Source organism: Meira miltonrushii (assembly GCF_003144205.1).
Source record: "Meira miltonrushii strain MCA 3882 unplaced genomic scaffold FA14scaffold_4, whole genome shotgun sequence".
NCBI classification, from domain to species: domain Eukaryota; kingdom Fungi; phylum Basidiomycota; class Exobasidiomycetes; order Exobasidiales; family Brachybasidiaceae; genus Meira; species Meira miltonrushii.
The window spans coordinates 309,586-332,448 of record NW_020289946.1 but is presented as its reverse complement, the minus strand read 5'-3'; the positions used below and the strand labels follow the sequence as shown (position 1 = coordinate 332,448).

Below are 22,863 nucleotides of genomic sequence, written 5' to 3'. Positions count from 1 at the left end.
GCCTTCGAAAAAGTGGTGACTTGTACACCATGACACATTAAGGAATGATCGACTACTTGGATGCTACGTGAACCATTTGATAAGCCCTACAATCTACCAGCCATACGATCTGCTCTTCTTCGAGCTTTTTCTGCCCCTTGTCGGTACTTTTCAGCGCGATTCTTTCGCCAAGTAGACATCGTAAGACTTATCTTTTGTATCACCCGATATTTACTTAAACGATGACAACGATCCCATGATTTCGATTTGCCTAATTGTTTTTTTGCTTCTTTATCATATGCTTTTGCCTTTTTCGTAAGAGAATTGTATTTCTTCTCATCAAAAGCGGCTTTCGAAAGTACAAAAAGCGAGACGAAGAAGACATAAAAGGAAATGAATAAAGAAATGCGCATCTTGCAAAGGACAAGATGAGGTGAGAGAGTATCAACATCAAGGGAAAGGTGTAGCGATGATATGGAAGGGCCGAACCAAGGGAGAGATCATATATGCATATGGTTACATGCTGCGTACAAAGTGCACGCCAAAAAAGGGGCGAAAAGGTGACTCAAATGAGCCGCAGTCACTTGCGTTTTTGAACACAAGAATGCGAGGACAATTTGCAGTGAACATTAGAGCTTTACGTGCTGCTCACCTGCGAGAGCCATGTTGCACTGGTCTGCTAACACAGGCTTATGAACATCCATGAAGAAACTATAGTAACTTCCTTGTTAATACGTGAAACGTTTCAACGGTAACTTCTGGTACGCTTGTGACCAATGTTTCCTTTTGGTGGTCGTTCTTGCACCTGTTCTATGAGTTGCTTATGCTCTTTGTTATCCTTAAGCTTTCTACGCTTTACAATATCAAGGGAAATTAGGTCAGCTTTCTCTTGTGCTTTACGACTGACATCTGCATCTTCTTTTTGTTGTCTCTCGTAATGTTCTACATATGATTGACAATGTTGCTTAAATCTTGGACAAGGAGCAGTATCTCTTCTAGCTTGCCATTCTACTTTCCTAAGTCCTGAGTCATGAGCTAGTTGTGCATACTCATCCTTCACAGCATTGTGATAACGGAGTTCTCGAGAGGTACTAGCGACGTAAGCAATGGCATTGAATGCCAAAAAGGACAAAAAGAAGACCATCGTCTTCATTTTGACATAAGATGTCAAGGATGACGAACGATGATAGTAAAGAAGCGTTACTGGGATAGATACAGGATTTAAATAGGTCTACAAATGACAACAAGGGAAGAGTCAAAGCTGCGGAAGGGCTGAAAAATGTTTAACGCAGTTGAACTTGCCACGGGGGCATTGAAAAGCATTTTTACGCAGTCGAGTCTGCACCGGTAACAGGGCTACTTAGGGTTAGGATTTTTATTCTAACCCTAAGTATTTTGTCAAAACTGTGTATGTCTATAATCACTGAGGTAGTTCGAATTTTACCTCGAGCCCCTAGATAGCATGGGTACGCCCGTTCACTTAACCATCACTTGTGTTTGCGGCTTTCTGAGGCAACACAAACTTGTTTCACGGGTAATATTCATCACTCGCGTATAGCGAATTGCATCCATATTATAGGCCCGACCATCAAAAATTGTGTAATAATACATCATCTTCAATTATTTTTGGGCTCAAAAGTTATCATTCGCAGCTGTACGATCATTGCTAGTCAATGTACACTGTATCAGCCTAGAACTACAACATAGCTTTAGAAAGTTGAGCTCAAGATGCTTTCATGACTATATAATGATGTAGGATTGGTGCGTAACACACCTCGAGTCAATTAAACATTAAAGAGCATAAAACTCTTTCACGAGAACAAGGAAAGTCGGTCTTCATCGGTAAATGTTTTCTAGCGATGACTCTGAGTACGTCTGTGACTGCTTCTTGCTTCAGATGGTTGTTCTTTTGCTTGCTGTAAGGGTTGAACGTGATCAAAACTTCGAGTGCGCCTAAGACGATTATTTGCTTTAGGTTTTTGTTCTTTCAGCTGTTCTAGAAGCCGTATATGATCTTTATGATCATTTCTACGTGCTCGTAACTTCTCCCATCTTTCACTTGCTGTGTCTTGCAGTGAACGGGCTAAGGTATCGTGAGCTTCTCGGTGTGTTTCGTAATATTTTTCTTGACTCGCACAAAACTTTTTCCAGCAAGAGAAAGGGCTTTTATCTTTCCTGGCCTGCCATCTTTCTTTCTTGACTCTATGATCAAAAGCTGCCCAATTATGGTTATTAGCCATCGTTGTATAAAAGCGATGATCAGAATCAAGCTCTTTAGCTTCTTTATCCTCACGAGGTGTGATAATATCGACGGAAAAAGCTATGTTGCCAAACACTAAGAAGAGCAAAAGGAAGAAGAACATCTTCTTCATTTTCACAAAGAGTCTTGTTGGTGGGTTTTAAAGGTATGTCAAGGACGATGATTTTAGGGAAAAAAGAGACATCAAAAGAATCATTCACAACTTTACAGAGATATCATTCGACAATGAGACTTTTTGTATATGCAACCGAGGCGTTGCAAAGCACTTATACACAATCGTTGTCGTACCGTTGCATCCCACTTGCGTACTTTCAAAGCCACGGAGGCGAGACCGAGCAGTGCACATTGTGTACAGAAGTGACAAGGCGGTGAGTTCATTCTATCATCGAACGTAAACAAACCCTATCGCACATATGCTCCGCTACGCATCACATAATAATTCTTTCTACCTCACTTCAAAGTCACTCAGTCGAAGGTGAAATTGCGATACCATGTATCAAATATGTTTGTCCTGTCGGATCTACCTTTCAATGAAAGGGCTTTTTGTGGTTAAGTACATGCGAATGGGCGGAAGTACAGCCTATCTCGCCCATTTATGAGACAGCCATGATTGCGTTGATCAAATCACCTTGGTGTTCCTTCAAAGCTTTGACAGCTCTACGGCGAGAGCAAGATGTTTGAGAGATGACCAAATCGATATCTTTTGCATCAACGCCTTCTTCGTCGATCGGCTCGCTTTCATCTTCTTCCTCCTCTTCTTCCTTTTTCTTTTCAGCGCCTGCTCCGCTGGACAATTGGCTGAATTGTTCGCTCAACATACGTTCTTGTTGTTCTTGTTGAGCCAATTGTTGTGCTTGTGCTGCTTGTGCTTGAGCAGACATATCTTCAGTCTTTAATTCACCAAAAACGACGTAAACATCTGAAACGGAAGATTTGTATACTTCTGGATTTGTAACAACCAAAAGATAACCACGAGGACGACGCATTGTAACACGGTTGATACCCTGAACACGTTTCAAGCCGATACCCTGTAATTGCTTACGTGCTTTACGTTCAGATTTACTGGCGATTGCATCTGTGATTGTTACATCTTGACCTTTACCGCCAAGTTCAACATCACTTCCTTCACCTTCATGATCGTGATCGTGATCATGAATATGTTGTGTTGGTTCTTCGATGCTATCGGCAATCTCTTCAATGCTGGCCATATTGGACGATATTCGTTAGAGATGATGGTTATCAAGTATTCCACTTCTGCCATTCAGCAACTTTTACCTCCAAAGCCCCGCTAAAGTGCGTATGCCGCTCTTTAATAGAGGGATATGATGCCACACTTTAGCACAACAGCTGTGCAGAAAGAATGAGAAGAAAGCTCTTCACGCCTGGAGCGTGCGTTGCGCGTCTGTTACGCTGGCTGGCTGGTAAAGCCGTCAAAGCAATCAATCACCTAAGCGAGTCAATGCGCTAAATGCACGTGCTACCGCGGCCCTAAGCTGACAACCGTGGAGACCTAGGATGGCTATGCGGTCAAATTTACTGATGGCAATCACACCCAAGAAACTTAAGGTTAAATACTAAATTATGCTATGAATTCGTACAATTTTCCACCACAAATTACTGATCATACACGCTTCTTTCCACCCTTTGGTTTTACAACCTTGAACCCGCCAAAAGCATCACCTCCTCCCACAACGTTGGCATTCGCAGGTCTTGCAGGCTGTTTTAGGACGTCACTTGCATTACGCAGAGGTGAGGCAGAACTTGCTGAGAAGTCTGTTGCTCCTCCTGCAGCAGTACTTGCATACACATTGTTAGGCGTGTTAGTAGAAGTAGTGGCAGCAACACTTCCTACTTTACGACGTTGAAGAATAGCATCTTGTTTACGTTTAGCAACGAAATCGGCCGCAAACCTTCTTCCATCGAGCGTTCCACTGTTTGCATAAACGGATTCAGCAATAATCTCCACTACATCAGGAGATGGATCGAGGGGAAAAGAGAGTAACATCTCAATGAAATCATCCACTTTGATTTGCAATCCCTTCAATTGTTCTCTGCAATAACGCATAAATTCTGCGCTCGGTTGAACTTGTTGACCATTAGCGGTGGAAGGTGATGCATTAGATGAAGCTGTACGAACCATTGGTGATTTTGCAATAGCTGATGCTACTCCTGGAACTGTTCGAGTTGGTGTGGATACTTGAGTGGCTGTAGTTGGTTTACCGCCTCCTGCTCCAACAACTGCCCAACCACTTCCCGTATCAGCAGCAGCGGCGCTGATGTTTTGATTGGCTGCATTGACCGATGCCAAATCTGCATATCCTCTACCACCTCTAGCAGGCATTTGTGAGCCAGTAAGACTTACTGAACGAGTATTGGCAGCAGAAGCTTGTGTCCTTTTACGTTCTTCCTCTTGAATTTCCGTTAATGTCTTCTTTGGAGTGCCAGTCTTACTTGCAGCGGACGAGCTCCACACTGGTCCAGTACTGGAAGTAGGAGAAGAAACATTGGCATTTCCTCCATTTGAAGCAGATGATGGTACACTTGCTAAGCCCCATGTCATCTTATTCATCGAGGCTGCAGGACCACTCGAATCAGCTCGAACAGAAGCCACTGGCCTTTGTTGACGAGCCCGAAGTGCTTCCACTCTCTTTTCTTCCGCTTCTTGAATTTCACGCAAGCTCATGCCATTAGAAGAAGCATTACCAGCCCATGGAGCTGCTTTAGCCGTTGCAGCAGATTGTCCAGTATTCTTTTGAAGCGAATCAGAGCCGAACGAACTGCTTCTTTCCTCTTTACGTAAAGATGCTTGATGTTTTCTAAAGTCTGCTTCATTCATCGTTTTAACATTGCCCGCAGCAGCTGAACGATTTTCTTCCTCTTCCTTTAATGGAGCAGGGTCTACCTGGGAATGCTTTTGTGCTTCGCCTCGACGTGCTTTGCGTCCCTTCACAGTTGTCATTGGTAAAGGTTCCATCTCTTCCACCGCTGGTTCAGATGCAAATTCTACTGCAGATGGACTTTGAGGCCATAGATGTTCTGGTGAAGCCTCTTGCTCAACTTCTTCCGCTTTCTGTTCTTGTACACTCTCAACAATTTCTTCTGGCTCAGCTGCTTGTTCAGAAGGTGCCGGAACGGTCTCTTGTGGTTCTGTCTTTACTGGCAATGTTGGCTCCACAATATCTTGTTGCACTGGATCCGGGAGAGCTTGTGAAGGAGCAGAAGGCATTTGTGCTTCTTGAGGTTGCAGGTTGAATTGATCCTGTTGTGTCGGTTGCTGTTGAAGAGGTTGCGGTGGTTGTTGCTGTTGAATGGCATTTCCCCATCCGCCTTCTGCTGCAAATGCGTGTTGTGGTTGTGGAGATTGTCCCCATGGTTGTTGTTGCGGTGGTTGAGGTGCACTATTCCAAGCTGCTGCCGCCATCATAGAAGGATCACCGCTCCTTTGTGCCATCGCCAAAGCGGCCATTTGCGCATTTCTTTGCTCCTGCATTGCACGTTGTTGATGCATCAAAAATTCTGCATGTTGCTGTTGCTGATGATGCTGTTGTTGTTGATGCTGGTACGTGTTACTCGCATTAAGATCGAGAAATGGAGAAGTTGGTGTACCAAATGGTGAAGATGGAACTCCCTGACCACTCAAACTTGCCAAAGTAGGGTTTACAAGGAAAGGCGATTGTTGTTGCTGCATAGGCCAGTTGTGACCACCAGCACCAGGCGCAAGCATGTTCATATGATTGGATGGTTGTGCTAGTGCTGGTGCAGGAGCTGGTTGGGATGCTTTGGCGGCGGCATAATTGCTCGGTGCAATCAAGAAGGGCTTGCTGTTATCACCAATCAAACGTAACATGATGCCCAACGGAATGAACTCAGCAGCTTCTGCAGGTCGGACGAGAAGGTCATCATTAAAGTATTTGGCAGCATACCATTCTTGCATGACAATTGCCTTGAACGGACCTTGAACTTGTCCAGAAGGATCACGATAAAGCCATTCAGCTTGTTCTGCTGACCATTCAGGTTCACTGACAGGCTCTGTCCTATTTACCAATTCTTCATCGTCTTCATCCAAGTTGAGGGATTCTACAAGAGTTGTAGCATGATGACTCAAGTCCACATCGGTAGATTGTGGCCCGCTAGATTCTTTGACCGGGTCTGGATTTGCAGCGGTTGATGGTGAGGGTGCACTTCGTTTTGTTGGAGTAGGCACTGGTCCAGTTGTTCGTCTGCGGTCTGTGGTAAATCCTTTCACAAATCCACCATTACGATCGGTTGGTGGTCCAATAGGCCCTTCACCTGGCAATCTTTCTCTTTTCGGTGTGCGTACTTCGCTTTCTTGGTGCTCGTCCATCTGTCCACTGGTCTTTCGAGACGAATTTGGTGCAACTCCTGCTAGCACACCGCCTTGAATCCCACCTCCAGATGCATGCCTATCTCGAATAGGGTGTTGTGGTGAGTGATTAGGATGATTAGTCCCATTTGTCCCAAGATTGTTGGAAGAAGCAGTTCCTCTTTGAAACAATCCCGTCCTTTGAGATTCTGAGCGATCTTTGTATACATTTGCCACGTCTGTATTGACGCTATGTGTTCGACGACCACCACCGCCACCGCCTCCGATTGTAGAGTCTCGATCAGAAAACCCTTTCTTACGATTATTCAAGCCGGCAAACGAAGCAGGTCCAGTTGGCGGTGCACGGTCAGTTGCTGAGCTGGAAGGTTCGGTTGGTATACCTTTCGGACCGTGCTCTGTACTGTATAAGCTTAAAAGGCGTTTTGAGTAGCGAGAACCATCTCCATCTAGATTTGAAGGGAAAGTAGAACCGTTTGAGGGAAATGCTGAAGTCTGTTGTGTATTTGAGCCACTGCCAGCACCACCAGCAGCAGCTGCAAACGAAAAGCCACCGGGTGAAGGTAAAGGTGCAGCATTTGATGAAACAGGTGCAGGTGTAGGCTCTTTTGAATTATTTCTCCTTCCTGTTGAAGAAGATGTGGAAGATTTGCCTCCAGTTTGAGGAGATTCAGAAAAGACAAATGGAGATTCACTGGAAGGAGTAGGTGTGGTTGGTGTTTTACCACTAGGAGCTCCTTTACGCATCCATTCCGGTCCAAATTGCAAATGAGCTGACATGATGTACGATGCTGAACAAGTTATGCGATATCTAAAAATGGATGAGCTGCAAGTGATAAAAAAGAGAAGAAGCCTTCTTTGAGTTGATTGTAATGATAAAGGAAACCACAAAAAGGTTAAAAGCGCAATTGATCGATATTCTCGCTCATGATTTTTTTTGTAGGGCGTTTGCGCCTGAAACTCATTAGCTTGCTTTCTTCTCTTTTTTTTTGGCTTCATCTACACGTCATTCCCTTCAAGCCTGTACGTGCCGCGGGTGTACAAGGCACGATTAAAAGCGTGTTGAACTTTTTTTCGTTTTGAGAAAAACTAAAATTAGAACTTTTGCTTCGAATAACCATTCAAACAATGGCAGCACCATCATTCGATAAATTAGCAGCCAGTCTGCAAGATTCATCAGGGAATGAGCCACTAGATGCTCGATTCAGAGCTCTATTCACATTGAAAGGCTTGGCTCCTAATGATACACAAAAAGTGATCAACATTATCGATAAGGCATTTGACAATAACGATTCTGCTCTTCTCAAACATGAATTGGCATACGTATTGGGACAGATACAGGATGAAAGGGCGATCACATGTCTAGAAAGAGTGCTCAGAGATGCAAAAGAGCATCCAATGGTCCGACATGAAGCTGCAGAAGCAATGGGTGCAATCTCCTCCCAAAGAGCACTACCGATTCTCAATGAATTTCTACAGGACGAAAACGTCAGCGTGAGAGAGACTTGCGAGTTGGCTTTAGAGAAAATTGAATATGATCATGGAATCAGTGCAGGATCATCGAATCGACACAAAACAAACGGAGAAGAAAGTGAAGGAGCAGCATTAGCACGTGCAAAAGCAGCTGCTTCCATGCCAGAAGAGTCCTCTTCTGATACGGACAACGTTGATGGATCATTTTTGCCAATCGATCCCGCTCCTGCACATTCGCTTAAAGTGGACACACTTTTAACCTCGATACCACTTTACAAAGCTCAACTTACAGCAGGCGACTCTTTGCCATTATTCCAAAGATATAGAGCTATGTTCTCTTTGCGAAATGCCGTTCATGCCGCCAGACGTAGATCACAACAACCAAACATCTCCTCATCTGTCCGACAGCAGTATGAATCACAAGCGAACGACGCAATCAAAGCTTTGGCTGATGGATTATCGGATAAGAGTGCTTTATTCAGACATGAGATCTGTTTTGTGTTTGGAGAATTGGCTCATCCTGCATGTGCAGAGAGTATGGTTCGGGTTTTGAGCGATTCAAAAGAAGAGGAAATGGTTCGACATGAAGCAGCAGAAGCTTTGGGAGCTGTTGTTGAAGAAGGCGAAGAGGCATCTGGTGGTGAAGCTGATCAGATTCAAGCCACTACAGCAAAGATCATGAGCACGCTCAAACGATGGGCAGAAGATCAACAAGCGCCAAGAGTGGTTCGTGAGAGTTGTATCGTGGCATTAGATGAGATGGCTTATAATAATGATCCATCTCAATTTCAACCTGTAGCATAATAACTTTTGGGTCAATTGCATTTTTCATAATTTACAAATGTGATGTGCTGATCTAAGACGTCCTGGCTTCCTTGTTTCCACCTCCAATCTCGAAAAAGTCAGCCGGCCTTTCCCTTTTGGTGGAAACCGCTCGCTTGTTTGGATTGACGGGTAAACGCATATATGCGCTATCTTGATGACTTAGAGGCGCTGAAGGTTGAAATTTGTTGTTCATCATCATCATCGGGTTCACCATTCTCATGCCCACATTGCCCATATTACCAATCGAGGGCATATAATTTGGCGTGTTCATTTGATGTTGACCTGCGAATGGGTTGACGTTGTGTGCACCAATGATTCCAAATCCTTGTCCGGCAGGTGCACCGGTAGGCATGGAAGATGTAGGATTGGCCCGAGCATTTGCTTGTGTGAATTGATTGTGCAAAAATCGCAATTGCATTTGCAGCTGCATCCTCATCGGAGGTGGCAATTGCGGGTTACAAAGCATCATCATGATTTGTTGGACTGTTTGACCATTCCATTCACTCTGGTTACCATCTGCGCCATTTCCGTTCTCATCTCCCTCACCACCTTCCTCTTCCTTTGCCTCTTGCCCTGCTTCTTCTTTCACAGTTTCCTCTTCAACGGGCTTACTTTCTGCTTCTACTTCTTCCTTTTCCCGTTTGGCTTTATCCAATTCATCTTTCTCTGCTTGTTCTGCCTCTTGCATCTTCTTCTCACTCTTTTCCATCTCTGCATCGATGTACTCTCGTACCTGCTTACGCACTTCGTCATCACGTTGAAGATCGGCAAGATCTTTGACTCGTTTGCCACATTCCGGACAATTGAAGTCGTGTTCCAATAAATGCGTGGCGATATCCTCTTGACAAAAGTAGTTGGAACAACATGGTGTTTTGACAGCATCTCGAAGTAGCTTATTGCATATCATGCAAGCAAGCTTTGAATCGCTCGGTACACTGCCGTAAATATCCGACTTTGTCAATCTCTTCTGTCGATGAGCTTGATTACGTGCCCAAGAAGCTGAGTCTACTTGCGCAATCACATAGCTTCCGTCAGGTGTAACCATCACTCCCTCGCGTGTCGTTCCATCTGGTGGTGCTTCAACAGTTTTCAACATACTTTTTGGAATACCTGTTGTACGCTTGAATCTTGGTTTATTATCAAAATCTCGATCTTCGTTCGTTGGGCAATCATGAATCCAATGACCTTTTGTACCGCATCGAAAACAAATATAGCCAATCGGAGGTGGTCGATCATGTTGAACGTTTGGTTGCATTTGCGGTCTGCTCATTTCACCAGCTTGCATAGGTCGTGCTGGCTTACGAGCAGGTGCTCCTGGTCGATCACGATAGGTTGCATTTGCCATCTTTTCTTGTGTTTCATCCCATTGTTCGGTCGTTGCTTGAAACATAGCAGCAATCTTGGACGCTTCGTCTCCCTCTACCCCAGAGATTGTGTCCATTTCCTGTGGTCCTGCGGATGGTTGCTGTGGCTGTCCGTCTTGCTTTCCATCAAATCGCATACTCATCTGTCCACGAAATGCCTGACCTCTTGAAGGACCAGCAGCGGGTTGATTTCTTTCCTGTACAGAGCTATTCGCACCTCCTCCTTGAATATCGGCCACATACTTTGCCGCTGATCCTCTGCCTGGCTTGGCAGGAGGTAACCTTCTAACAATCACTTGAGAAGATCTTGGAATGATAAAGTTATCATCTTTGAATTCATCTTCCGTATCCGCAGAATATACTCCTAAATCAAAATCTAATCCTTTTCCCATCTTGTTTTGCATGATTATCTCTCTTTTCAAATCCCAAACACTGATTCCCGTACCGTCAAAGGTGATCCTTGAAGGTTCCCTTTGGGATTTGAATTTGTAGTATACTGATGCGGACGCCATCTTTGCGACAAAATGCCCGTGTTGGTAGTAAGGATAGAGGGATGAGTGCCACCTCGGAATTAAGGTTAAATCACTCACTTTTGGTTCTTTGGCACAATTAATATTTACTAAGCCGCACACGCGTTTATGGAAAGCAAAAAGAAATATATGTGATAATGATCATACAACACTCATGAAGTCGAAAGACAGGTACAATTGCTAAATAAAAAGGAAAGATGAGCAGCAAAAAAAGAAAGATGAGCACCGAATTCTTTTTTCAATGGAGAAATCGCTTGAATCTTTGCACTGGAGAAAAAAGGCCACTTAGGGTTAGGATGGATATAATCCTAACCCTAAGTGGGTTTCATACAAATACAATACACGATCGTCATGTAGCCTTGTACCAGATACAATCCGTTGGAAAGATTACACCATCCCTTCTAACCAAGATGATCGGAACATGATCACGAGACATTCCAAATTCATCCAAAGGTGGTGGAGCTGCACAAACGATCGTGTTTGAATTAGGAACCGAAACGTGCGTCGAACGCCAATCTCCAAAAAAGATGAACAAATTCGGCGTAAAATTTTCACCAACCAAAGTCACATAACCTGATGCCGTTCCTCGTACACCATTGCCACCACCACCTCCCCCGCTGCTAGAAGCCGATGCTGGTCGAAGGGGTGAATCAGGCGTGCCCACAAGGTTAGCGTCTGGTGGGTACATTCCATTTCCAGATTTCTGAGAAGCAGCAAGTGCCAAGGAAGAATTGCTGAGAGAAGTTGATAGTCCGTTTGTACCCCCAGAGCATTTGTGTAGAATTGGAATCGGAGTGATTGGATGTGCAGGAGCAGGCATTGTTACCAAATGAGCAATGCTAGCATCCACACCATCCGCTTTTGGTCTCGTTCCATTAACAAGCTTAGGCGGAAGATAAAATGTATGTCTTGCAATATCCACTCCAACGATCGTCCATACGTCCGAGTCATGTACGTCCACCGTCCAATGATTGATCGTTGTGTTGGAATTACTTGCTGCACTATTCATTGCCGCTGCGCTCAAAGAAGAAGTATCAGATTGTGCGAAAGAACTTTGTCTTCTTAAAGTTTGACCGCTTGAAGTTCCAGCCATTGATGAAATGGAGGAAGAAGAAGAGGAGGTGTTTGTAGTCGAAGCAGTAAAGCTTGGACGTTGTTGATGAATAGAATGCGTCATATGTTGTGATTGCGTTTGTTGAGAGGGAACTTGCATTTGGTTTCGCTGCTGCTGCTGCTGCTGCTGCTGTTGTTGTTGCTGTTGCGCATTGAGCTGGTTTTGCAATCCAATCACCGACAAACTTTGACCTCTTCTTCGGTTCTTATTTGCAGTGGAAACTGCAACAGAAGTTCCTGCACTCTTTTGCGGAACAAGAACGGACGACGAGACCCTTCTCGGTCTCTTTACTTTTCCATTATCGGCTTGATCATCAGCCACAGCAGCGTTGGGCATCATTTGGGGATTCATATTGTATGGGTAAGTTGTTGGAGGATTGCTCGGTGCCCCCATTCCGAGCTGACTACTGCTGCCCATCATTGGTTGGTGTCCAGGATTGCCGCTACCGTACATCATGAAATTTGTTGGACTGATGGAAGGATCCATTTTGAATTCGCCACTCATGTTACCGGGATTCATACCAGGATGATTACCTGCGCTTCCAAACATCTGTGTCGTCATGGGTGTGAGAGGTGTTGTTGGCGTGGTCGGATTGCTCATATTATTATTTGCTCCTGCGCCATTGTTGCTCAACAAAGGATTGATATTCATTCCACTTTGGGCGACATTAGCAGATCCTGAACTGGTTTGCATCCACTGACGTGGTCCCAATGGTTTACGTAGACCAACATCTTCGTTCAAACAACCCAAGAAATGTCCGCTAATACCAGGATTGCCAGCTTGAATCGATTCTCCTCCGTCCGGTTGTTCCTCTAAGATTTCAAAAGCAACTTTGTGTAGTTGAGACACGGGCTCACCGTACATCTCTCCTGGAGGTGGACCATTTGAACCAAAAGACATCATTGGTTGACCTCCACCAACAACGGTTGTTCCACGATCAGCTTTGCGAATTACCATCACGGGACTGACTACGGCGGTATTCAAACATTGCAATACGATAGGTTGATTGTAATGAATCGGAACATTGCCTTGTTGAAACGGTAAAGCGTTGACGGGAGGAATGGGGTAATGTGCCGGCCTTCCTTGTGCGTTCGTGCCGCTCGAGCCAGGACCATTAGAAGACATACTTGCCGAACCACTCGAATCCGTTCCGTCGCCAGGATTGCCAGATTGCATAAATGCTGCAGAGGGAGTGAAGTTCTGCTCAACGGATGGATTATGAGTCGTATTTGATGTGGGATTGGCGCCAGCTTGCATATGAGGGTCAACGAGATACAGAATGAACGGATCCCAACTCGAAGTCTTTGCAACAAAACAAGAAGGTGAATCACCTTGATTGGGAATATGAGTGTTTGCATCTGTGTTCAAGAATGGATTTCCATCTGATCCTTTGAACCAGGTAGGAGCACCTGATACACACAAATACCGCGTTGACACTGTTTGAGAACGTAATCGGTGAAAGAGTGAGATCGTCGATCCATGATTGACGCCCAACTCAGAATTTCGCGTACTCTGTCTCTTTTTGCTTGGTTTACTAATCACCTTGATCGGTTTGCTCGGAAAGACTCCAAGCGATTTACGATCTGAGGCGGCCAAAGCAGGAACTTGAATTTGTACTAATGCTTCACAATGCCTTCTCTTTTCATCAGAATCATTGATGAACAACTGTCTTCCGATCGATCGTCCAGAAATAGCAAATTCCGATGACGGATTATCTGTATCGAGCAACTTTCCGCTACTAGATGCCCATTCCAACACACCATCCTGTTGTGAGGAACTTCCACTGGAATTGCCACCTTGGTTTGGCGAATCACCGCTCATAGAAATTGCCAATCGTGGGGGCGTGAGAATTGTGGGTTGTGCTTCATCACTCGACGTATTGACAGGATGACAAGCGCTCCACCAACTACTTCCTACCAACAAAACCATTGGTGGTGGGCACAAGAATCGTTTCTCAGCACCATAACTCTTTTGAGCAACCTTACTGGTCATGATCATCACCGTACGTTCTCCTAAACCCAATCGACTTGGCGTGGAGATGTAATTGAAGATGACATCGTCAATAAACGGTAAACAATCCTCCGTGCTATCACGAAAACGTTCTTCCATCATGCCAACGTTGATGTTTGAGTATTGTTGATAAATACTCGCTCGTAATAGATTTGGACCTGCTCTCCTTGGTTGCATCAAAGTGGTAGGCATTGGCATATGGGTTTGGTGTTGTCCCGGCAGTGCCTCAGGTTGGTAGAGATGTTCTGGAGCGTTGAAGAAGCGAGGATCATTTTGGCCAACATTATGGTGGTGAGGGTGAAAGATTGCTTCTTCCTCTTCCATAATCGTTGGTGTCGTATTTCCAGCACTTTGAGGGAAAGACGACGCATTGGACGCCGTCATTGGCGACACATTAACACCACTTCCAGTGATACTACGATTCGAGCTTATTTGAGCATTAGAGGCCAGTGCGGCCGATAAAGCTCTATCTGTAAAGTCAGGGGTCATAATCGGATGAGATTGATTGCCATTTGTGATGGCGCTACTCCGAGAAGACGGCTGAAATCCTTGTTGCTGCTGCCAAGGCATATTCTGCGCCGAATACGGTTGATGTTGCATTCCTGTTGCAGCTTGCAAGAAAGCCAGATCGGCCGATGCATCTTGCATAAGGGGAGAATCGTTGGAATTTCGTGAAAGATGCTGTTGTGTGTGTTGCGAATAAGGATGGTGAGCGTGCTGATTTTGTGTAGCCATGAAGGGATGCTGAGAATGATGCGGTGATTGTGTTCTTTGTTGTTGTTGTTGTTGTTGCTGCGAGGGTGACGGAAAGATGTGTTGGAAAGATGCATCATGAAACGGTGATGATTGAGACGGCGAAGAGAAAGGATGCTGACCACCAACAAATACTTCGGGACTGTGTTGCGGATTATTGTATGAAGAACTGGTGTGCCGGGAGGTGCTACTACCAGCTTCGTCGTTTGGGTGAGAGAATCCTTGCGAGATATTGTACTGGGCTTGCTGCTGCTGCCTCTGCATTTGTTGTTGATGTTGATGCTGTTGCTGTTGAAGTTGTAACCATTGTGCTTGCATATCGGCTGGGATGGAATCTGCCCAGTTTGGCGGTAAGGAGCCGAAATTGTTTTGATCCATCATGGTTGGCAAGCCAGCTATTCCCATTCCGTGAACATTATTGGAATCCGGGAGAGATAGAGGTGCTTGTGATATTCCAGTCGAGCTGTTACTCTGTGGAAAGACCTTCTCTTCATGCCACTTTCTGTCCTCTTCGATGTCCGGATATTGGCTGTGATATGAGCCGCCGGCAGAGGAAGACATCGTGCGAACCCGATCTTTCCCTATTTCTTTTGTTTAAAACTATCTTGGAGAATCGAGCAAACCAGATGGCTTACAAATTTGATCATTGAATCATCTCACCGATAGCACGATTACTTGAATGTACCTCCACTGAGGTTTCGGACGATACCGAGGAGTCCACTGTATACCGGATAAGTGATTCGAAACGATGATGTGAGCCGATGAAGAATACAACTGAGCAAAGAGATGTTGCTAACGGTTTTTCTTTATTGCGAGGAGGGACAAATTTGCATATACTTGAGCCTATTTCCTTTACCCTTTCTTTTTGTCGCTTTTGCAGTCCAGTATTCGAAACAAAACAAAAGGCAAATTGACCAAATACAAATGTACAAATGAGCAAAGAAGGAAAAATCGAAAGCCCAGACCCAAAGAAAAAAGAAAAGAAGTTTTGTTGAATGTGATAGTGAATCGTAAAAAATGACAAATTGGATAGGAGTAAAGATGAAGTTCAACCAAAAAATCAATCTCGATAGGAAAATCAAGATAGCGGAGTTGGGGCTCTTTTGAAGGTGTAAGGCAGTTTAACGGTGTCCCGCGCACATCAGCACACACGTACACTTTTGAGCAGTGCAGCTCATCAGTGAGATTGAATTGCGTACACTTTTTTTAAACGCCTCTTTTACCTTAAACCAGATTGATCACTCCATCTTTCCGAGACTTAATTTCTTCCCGCCCCGTACACGTCTTCTTGGTTCAAACATGAAATAAATCATTCGGCTAAGCGGATTCACCCACACACAAAAAAACAAGTTGTATTCTCCAGATGGTCGGTCACAGGGGCACTGATGAGTACGCACCCACGCGTTCAAAACATTCAAATTGTGGGAGAGAGCACAAGCGTGCTTGCGTGCTTACTTTGCTTCATCCATTGGTGTATGTTGATCTGTAATGTTCTTGCTTGTTTCAGACTACTTGAAATGACAATACATGTCTCTTTCAGCAAACAGATGATCGGCAAAGCAAAAAGTTCAACGTTAGTCTCTTACCTCAAACATCAAGTGTACACACACACATTTACCATTTAGAGTTATATGCATGCATGAGCATACATACATTAATGCCACCAGTTGTTGTGTGTTGTAGCGTATTTTAACTCAAGAGGGGCTGTGTCAGATAGGCATACGGCACGGGTTCGGCTTTTGTAGAAATCAATCTAAGCGAACAAGCGAGCTAAAAAGGAAAAGATGGCGGATTTCGATATGAAAGAATACGCTAAATTCTTGCAAATCGATTCGGACCTTCTTGACTAGGACATGCTTCTTTTTGACAAGACGATCGTTCAAAAAAGAAATGATATTTCTGTCAGTCAAGAAGTAGAGGAAGCATGCATATCCGCACTGTTGTTTCTTTTGTATCCGATCTCAAGTCGGAAGTACCGCGGAACAGACAACCCTGTTGAGAGCCCGTGCTTTTATATAGATTAAACTGCCGAATATGATCAATCATCATTGTAACAAATCACATGATTTTAATAACAATTCTTCCGAATTGCTTGCGGAGATTTCCTTGAATAAAAAAAAAGGACGCGGAGACAAGCGTGAAAAGGGGAAGGGCGGCTTCGTACCTGATCGGAGAATGAAATGAATCATGTAAGGGCGGCTAATATTCTTCCTTTTTTTTCTTTTGAAAAGAAGAACGAATTTTGATGAGAAGTATTTCAAATCTTGGCGGGAAGCACTCATTGTTCGCACATAAATCTGTTCCTGAATTGTGGCTGCTAATCACAATCAAATTCAAACTAGAACGAAATGATAACGTCATCTGATTAGATATCCGCATGAAAGTTCGAAATTCTCCTTTTCTCGATGAAAAGAGAAAACAATGAATATGCATCGGCGGTCGTTGAAGAACGGTTACCGATTTCAAGGATTCCGCTCTGTTCGGACGCGTGCGTGCGTATGTGTTTGTTTGCACAGTTTGAGATACATAGTCGGAGCGGCGTATTGCGGGTTGGAGAAAGTATACCGGTGACCTCTGAATGAGTCTTGGCAGGATAAAGTTTGATCACTCTTACATCGATGTCACCCATAAGGATGGCTTTGTGAACTGGTTACAAAGGGGAAAAACGTTTATCTCTAGGATCCGTCCGTACATGATGTCCGATACAGTGGTTAAAGACAAACTTTGGAAGAAAGTGCTTTCAGAACGAGTGAGGACGTTGCAATGGCATTGTGAGTCTTTATTCTGTCAAAATACCTCCGCGGACAACATGCATAGACCCAAGATAATGGATGATCCCTTTACTGAAATTGATTCCGGCGAATAAATCCATGTATTCGAATTGATACATTCCCCATTCATCATGCCCCAATGACGAGCTCCGCTTTGCGTCCCAATGACAGCAAATTGTTCCACGTTGGCAAGATTACGTAATACTAAATTTCTTTATGCGTCTTTAGCAATCTTACCCACGCTCTATCTGCTAAATTTGGGTAATTAGCATCTTGACATATGCTCATGCACGGTAAACGACGTAAGTTAGGCGATCCTGTTCTAAAAGATGCACCCACACAATCAAAAGTGTGCGAAATGAGATGCACACAAAAAGACTATTTGTTTGGTGTAATTTGGCGGCACCGTACAATTACAAATTTCGGTAGATCACCGGAGAAGGGTGTGACCTCAATTGATTGCGCGCAAATTGGCAGTTTACCTACATTTCTGCAATTTCCGCTCTTTAAAGTTCCCAACAGAATGTTTGATGCAAGAACGGGATAATGTACTACACGAATGAATGCATTTAAAGAGCGTACCTCTTGCATTGCATACTCACCTTTTCGCCGAGAAAAAAGAATCATACGATAGGAATATTAAATTAAAAAGAGACAGGAGCGCCTGTGTGGGTATGTATTATTTCATGCACAGATGCACGCACGAGCGGAAAAAAAGGAAAAAAAGACTGAGCTAATGCGCGCATTGAGTAAAATACACACACACTAGGACTTTATTTCCCCAAACAATTTATGCATCTCTTTTTCCTTACAATGCGTATCATTCTTTCGGCTTTATTTTAAACACTGTTCCTGTTCCTTCATTTCGAACTTTTTTTATTTCCAGCAACGGTCATTTTTCTCCGGATTTTCGTTCCGCGTCTCTCTCTCGAGTATTTTTTGGGTCATTTTGCGCCCGCAAATCAGTTCATTTCATTTTGTTTCTTACGCAAATCTTCTTTTTGATGTACAAAGATGAAGTCTTTTTTTGATAGAATGCTCTGGTGCAAACGTGTTTAATTTACACAGACCCCACGTTTTTTTATTTTAATTCTCTTTCTGGTTTTAAATTGATTTGCATTTTTGCGGAGTTTTTTTGCAAAGTGTACCTTTTGTGTTTGAAGTCAGGCACACAAACGGCCTCTTTTTTTTCTGTTGATGGCCTTCATTACGTGTTGGTAATGTATAAGACATCTTTAGCGTATTTCAAAGATAGAATGCATTTCTGCAGATAAAGTGCTGCATGAGCATTAGTGTGCAATGAAAATACTCCGTCGTTTACCTCAAAATAACACATACTGTATTGTTCTTTGCTTATCCGTATTAAATTGTTCACTTCTCCGCCTTTTTGTTTTTCTTCATTTCTCTTTTTCCACCTCCGAACGTCATTTGATGCGTTTGCATTTCTCTTTTAAACTTCAATTTGTACTTCCGAATGTGCATATCCTGCTAGCGGGCGGTACCTTCAAATTTGCCCGATTCCAATCATCATTTGTCCTGGTGTTTTTGCCGTGTATGCAGTCGAATGCATGTTCAATCATCTCGAACTAGTCGGTGTACACAATCTTGCCCAAAACCCCCTTCATTCCTCTGTGTTCCTGCACAACAATTGAGTAAAAGAACATCCGCTTTGTGGTGCCGCTAAAACTTGGCATTTACTCAAACATCGATCAATCAAACTCATCCTAACTTCCTATTCTTTTTTTGACATATGTATCTTGCTTCTACTTTTCTTCTTTTTTCTCACGCCACCATTTCCTGTTGCATTTTTTTCTGCTTCTTTTTGCTTTGATGATTGAAAGTCGATAAAGGCAAATCACCCAAAAGAAGGATAATGGCATCTGACCATTCAGTGGAAAAAGATGATTCGGATGCCAATTCGAGGATAAGAAATTATCATACACAATCAAATCATCCAAATAAATCTCCGCCTTCTCTTGAAATACATCAAGACGATTCTACAATGACAGATCGTGGAGGGATAGCGACAATGTCACATTCTGATACAAGGTTCCGCACATATGATGAAGCAGCATATCATCATCATAATCGTTCAAGTAGGCCTACTTTACCTCCTCTCTTACCGACATCAATAATGGAAGAAAAGCGAGAGATGGCGCCGATCTTACAATCTCCTCCCGCTTCAACCCCTTTTTTACAGCTTCCATCTCCTATCAGCTCCACGTCAAATCCTAGGAGATTGAGAAGTGCAAGTGAGGCAACTGCTCATCAACCTCCGTTTAGAACGCTTTTTGCTCCTCCTCCGCCGCCATTTGGTTCTTCATCTCAATCACATGCAAGTATAGACTCAAGTTCTACTTCTACAACACCCGCAAATCCAGCTTATGCACGTAGTGATCGCGGGGGAAGTCCCGTTCTATCTACTTTACCGCCTCTCTCTCGATTTTCGAGTAATATTCGAAGGAGCAATACGATATCCGCAGTTTTACATCATGGTCCTTCCTCTTTAGGTGGTGGAAATGGTACGCTTGCCCGACAATTACCACCGCCTCATCGAATCTTTTCTCGAAAATTATCAGATGCTTCTTCACGATCTCAACATCCTTCATTACCTGCTCCTTTTGCTCAGACTGGATCGCCCTCTCACGCTCAACATGGAGCATGGCAACAATATCCTCATCATAATCAGTACGGACAAAGTGTGGGCAGTCTTAAGGAGCCGCTCACGCCTGGAGCGATGAGCAATAGTTCTAGCTTTAGTACAAATACGACTACGAGTAGTATTGCGAGTGCTATCGCTCATCATTCTGCTACTTCTACAGGTTTAGGTACGATCGCTCATTCGCCTTCTTCATCCACTTCAACAGTTGGCAAAAATATGGGTACGCGTGGAATGATTGACGAAGTAGGAACGAGCGGCGGCGAAGAACATTCACCTTCTTCACGCAAGATGGCAAAAGTTCATGTGCCTTCAGCATGTTTAAATTGCAAAAAAGCACATTTGGCATGTGATGTGAACAGGCCATGCAGAAGGTGTATCAATCTTGGCAAGACGGACACATGTATTGATGTTCGACATAAAAAACGTGGTAGGCCAAGATTACGCGATCGTGAACATTCGGCCAATTCAACTACGATGTTTAGTGCGAGTAATTCATCTTCTTCTCCACGACAAGGAATTCCATCTACGCCTCCTCATTATGGTCAAATGCATCATAATACTTCACCTTTTGCAGCAGCAGCAAGTGGGATCACTCGCGGAAGAAGTATTTCAGCCGCTTCGATCGGTAGTGGAGCAGGTGGTATGTCACGAAACATTGCTATGGCATACGGTACACCAAATCAACAACAATATCCGCAACAGCAACATCAACAATCGTCAACATGGATGATTCTTTCTACATCTCTTCATTGTGCACGTAACAGTACAAATTTGCCAAATATGTTGGGCAGCGTTCGTCAAGATGATTTATTGGGAACTTTTTTGTTGGATATCATTCATCCTGCTGATGTTGGAAGGGTGGAAAATATGTGGAATTTGTTGATAAAACCTGTTGATGTTCCTGTTCAACCACTTTATGCTCATCCGGATACGATCATGTCAATGTCTTCAGACGATTTAATGACGCCAGCAACAGGAACAGTATACCTACGTGAAGAAAATATTCGAATCGCTCAAGTTCCAAATCCTGACGGAAGAACGTCGTACATCGTTCGTTCTATCGGCTTTCATCTTGGAGGCGGAACATTTGGCGTTGATCTTTATCGAAAACATACTTTTGATCGTGCCTATATTGTTGCCTCTTTTTGGTAAAGGTGATTACCCATCCCCCTCCTTTTGTATACTATTTCCCTGAAAAGATACTCTACCTCACGTACCATATCTCTTATTCAATTATACCAAAGGTGATGATCAGATCACCCAATTATACCACTATCCAATCCACTTTGCCAGAGTGTGTGTTTTGTGAGCCAAAAGGCTATCAATTGGAAAAAGTAGAAATACAGCCGTACAGAAAAACAATAGAAGGAAACAAAACAGTGGTATATAAAAAGGGCGATCAAATATGAGCGCTTGTTGAATGTTCATCGGCAAACGAGCCAAGAAGATCCAAATGTGGATAAGAAACTTTTCCTTCAGAAGAACCTGCCAATATTCCTTCACCATGACATAACATCTTGAGCAAACGTGGAAGTTTTGGCTCCCTTCCTTGACTTTGACTTGCCAAGATGGCAGCGTTCAATTCGCCGGCTGTACGTAATCGTTGAGCAGGTTGCAAGAGTTCAGCGATGTGAGAAGGAGCTTCTAGGGAAGTACTTGCAGCTGCTTTACGTCCTACTGCGGTAGAGGTTGCGGTATTTGTTGAACGTGGTAGTTCAAAAGCGAGCAAAGCCATCGTTCGTTCTAGCTCCGGTAAAAGGTCGGGATGTTCTTCTGCTCTGGGTGCCAGTTCTTCTGAAGCGAATTGCAATGCGTCGGCGATATCGCCAGCCCGTATCAGCTCAATCAATCTTTGTTGTTGTAAGTGGAAAAACAGTAAAGGGTTTGTGTCGAGGATCTGTGGGAAAGGAGAATAAGAGTCAGTCTCGATCTCCAAGTACAAAACAACAAAATAGTGAAGATCAGGTTCTTATATTAGGTGTGGTCATAATCCGCATTTCACCAACAAATTACTCGAAAGCATTTCTTGATTCCTCAGCGTGGTGCATGAACATTTTTCATCCTTTCAATCCCAGGGCGGTGTGGGGTGTTTTAATCATTTTGCTTCTATACTCACCTCTGGGTCTAATTCATTTACTCTACCAATCGCGTCTTCTACATCTCCTCTTTGAATAGCACTACGGATGATCATTCGGTTCTCGATGCTTTCCAAGTCCACCTGTGGATTTAGCCCTGATTCTGATGAGAAGCGTTCTGCCGCATCCTTGTATCCTTCAATGACGAGATAATCCATTATCAGCCTGTTCAGATCTCTGTTGATAAAAGCGAAAGGGATGGAGATGTCAGTATCCCGTCTTCACTCAATAATCTGTCGTGTACCATTTTCAGTGGCAAAGAATTGTTTAACACCATTTTCCGTCATTTTTTTTCGGAGAGATTCCCACTTTGCAAGTTGTGATTTCATCTTATGCGATCATTTATCGAAAAACGGAATTACTCACTCTTTGCTTACTGGGATACCGTTTAATTTGGCTTCCCATTCTTTCTGTGTGTATGTTCGTTTTGCGGCCATCTTGAAAGGAGAGCGAGAACTCAAGGTAGGATTATTACCAAGAGTGTCTTTTTCCCAATGGTGACAAAGTAGAGTAAAGATGTGTTTGCTGCCCTTTTTCTCTTTTTTTTCTTCACTTTTGCTGGTAAAAAGACGCAGCGCACGCATCAGATTGGGTGTGGCCTGTACGCGTGTGACGGCCTGGGCGCCAAAATACACACAGAAGAGG

At 43.8% G+C, this 22,863-nt stretch overlaps 9 protein-coding genes across 9 annotated transcripts; 2 read left to right on the top strand and 7 right to left on the bottom strand.

Moving 5' to 3' along the window:
• Positions 1-630: 630 nt before the first annotated feature.
• Positions 631-1,132, bottom strand: FA14DRAFT_185611 (uncharacterized protein; the record flags this gene model as incomplete). The annotated part of the gene is made up of 1 exon (XM_025501465.1): positions 631-1,132. The coding sequence occupies one exon, from the start codon at positions 1,130-1,132 to the stop codon at positions 725-727; it is 408 nt and encodes a 135-aa protein (XP_025352836.1). The 3' UTR covers positions 631-724.
• Positions 1,133-1,832: 700 nt separating this feature from the next.
• Positions 1,833-2,219, bottom strand: FA14DRAFT_181219 (uncharacterized protein; the record flags this gene model as incomplete). Its single annotated transcript, XM_025501075.1, has 1 exon — positions 1,833-2,219. The coding sequence occupies one exon, from the start codon at positions 2,217-2,219 to the stop codon at positions 1,833-1,835; it is 387 nt and encodes a 128-aa protein (XP_025352835.1).
• A 169-nt stretch (positions 2,220-2,388) lies between these two features.
• On the bottom strand, positions 2,389-3,587 carry FA14DRAFT_161928 (nascent polypeptide-associated complex, alpha subunit). The gene has a single exon (XM_025499348.1). The coding sequence runs from the start codon at positions 3,445-3,447 to the stop codon at positions 2,833-2,835; it is 615 nt and encodes a 204-aa protein (XP_025352834.1). The 5' UTR covers positions 3,448-3,587; the 3' UTR covers positions 2,389-2,832.
• A 212-nt stretch (positions 3,588-3,799) lies between these two features.
• FA14DRAFT_161927 (uncharacterized protein) lies at positions 3,800-7,445 on the bottom strand. Its single transcript, XM_025499347.1, has one exon. It carries the CDS (start codon positions 7,359-7,361, stop codon positions 3,861-3,863), a length of 3,501 nt encoding a protein of 1,166 aa, XP_025352833.1. The 5' UTR covers positions 7,362-7,445; the 3' UTR covers positions 3,800-3,860.
• Positions 7,446-7,534: 89 nt separating this feature from the next.
• Positions 7,535-8,884, top strand: FA14DRAFT_75066 (ARM repeat-containing protein). The gene has a single exon (XM_025502823.1). The coding sequence runs from the start codon at positions 7,710-7,712 to the stop codon at positions 8,856-8,858; it is 1,149 nt and encodes a 382-aa protein (XP_025352832.1). The 5' UTR covers positions 7,535-7,709; the 3' UTR covers positions 8,859-8,884.
• Positions 8,885-9,038: 154 nt separating this feature from the next.
• FA14DRAFT_174242 (DWNN-domain-containing protein) lies at positions 9,039-10,801 on the bottom strand (the record flags this gene model as incomplete). Its single annotated transcript, XM_025500526.1, has 2 exons — positions 9,091-10,801; positions 9,039-9,047 (listed from the first exon to the last, which is right to left on the bottom strand). The coding sequence occupies exons 1-2, from the start codon at positions 10,753-10,755 to the stop codon at positions 9,039-9,041; spliced, it is 1,674 nt and encodes a 557-aa protein (XP_025352831.1). The 5' UTR covers positions 10,756-10,801.
• Positions 10,802-11,122: 321 nt separating this feature from the next.
• On the bottom strand, positions 11,123-15,211 carry FA14DRAFT_181214 (LAG1-DNAbind-domain-containing protein; the record flags this gene model as incomplete). The annotated part of the gene is made up of 1 exon (XM_025501074.1): positions 11,123-15,211. The coding sequence occupies one exon, from the start codon at positions 15,209-15,211 to the stop codon at positions 11,123-11,125; it is 4,089 nt and encodes a 1,362-aa protein (XP_025352830.1).
• A 4,212-nt stretch (positions 15,212-19,423) lies between these two features.
• On the top strand, positions 19,424-21,235 carry FA14DRAFT_157237 (uncharacterized protein; the record flags this gene model as incomplete). Its single annotated transcript, XM_025497885.1, has 1 exon — positions 19,424-21,235. The coding sequence occupies one exon, from the start codon at positions 19,424-19,426 to the stop codon at positions 21,233-21,235; it is 1,812 nt and encodes a 603-aa protein (XP_025352829.1).
• Positions 21,236-21,382: 147 nt separating this feature from the next.
• On the bottom strand, positions 21,383-22,505 carry FA14DRAFT_161922 (uncharacterized protein; the record flags this gene model as incomplete). Its single annotated transcript, XM_025499346.1, has 3 exons — positions 21,383-21,980; positions 22,200-22,315; positions 22,463-22,505. The coding sequence occupies 3 exons, from the start codon at positions 22,503-22,505 to the stop codon at positions 21,483-21,485; spliced, it is 657 nt and encodes a 218-aa protein (XP_025352828.1). The 3' UTR covers positions 21,383-21,482.
• Positions 22,506-22,863: the final 358 nt, after the last annotated feature.

Excerpts from the sequence above, each read along its gene's own strand:
- FA14DRAFT_161928 (XM_025499348.1), bottom strand. The coding sequence starts at position 3,447 with ATGGCCAGCATTGAAGAGATTGCCGATAGCATCGAAGAACCAACACAA.
- FA14DRAFT_161927 (XM_025499347.1), bottom strand. The coding sequence starts at position 7,361 with ATGTCAGCTCATTTGCAATTTGGACCGGAATGGATGCGTAAAGGAGCT.
- FA14DRAFT_75066 (XM_025502823.1), top strand. The coding sequence starts at position 7,710 with ATGGCAGCACCATCATTCGATAAATTAGCAGCCAGTCTGCAAGATTCA.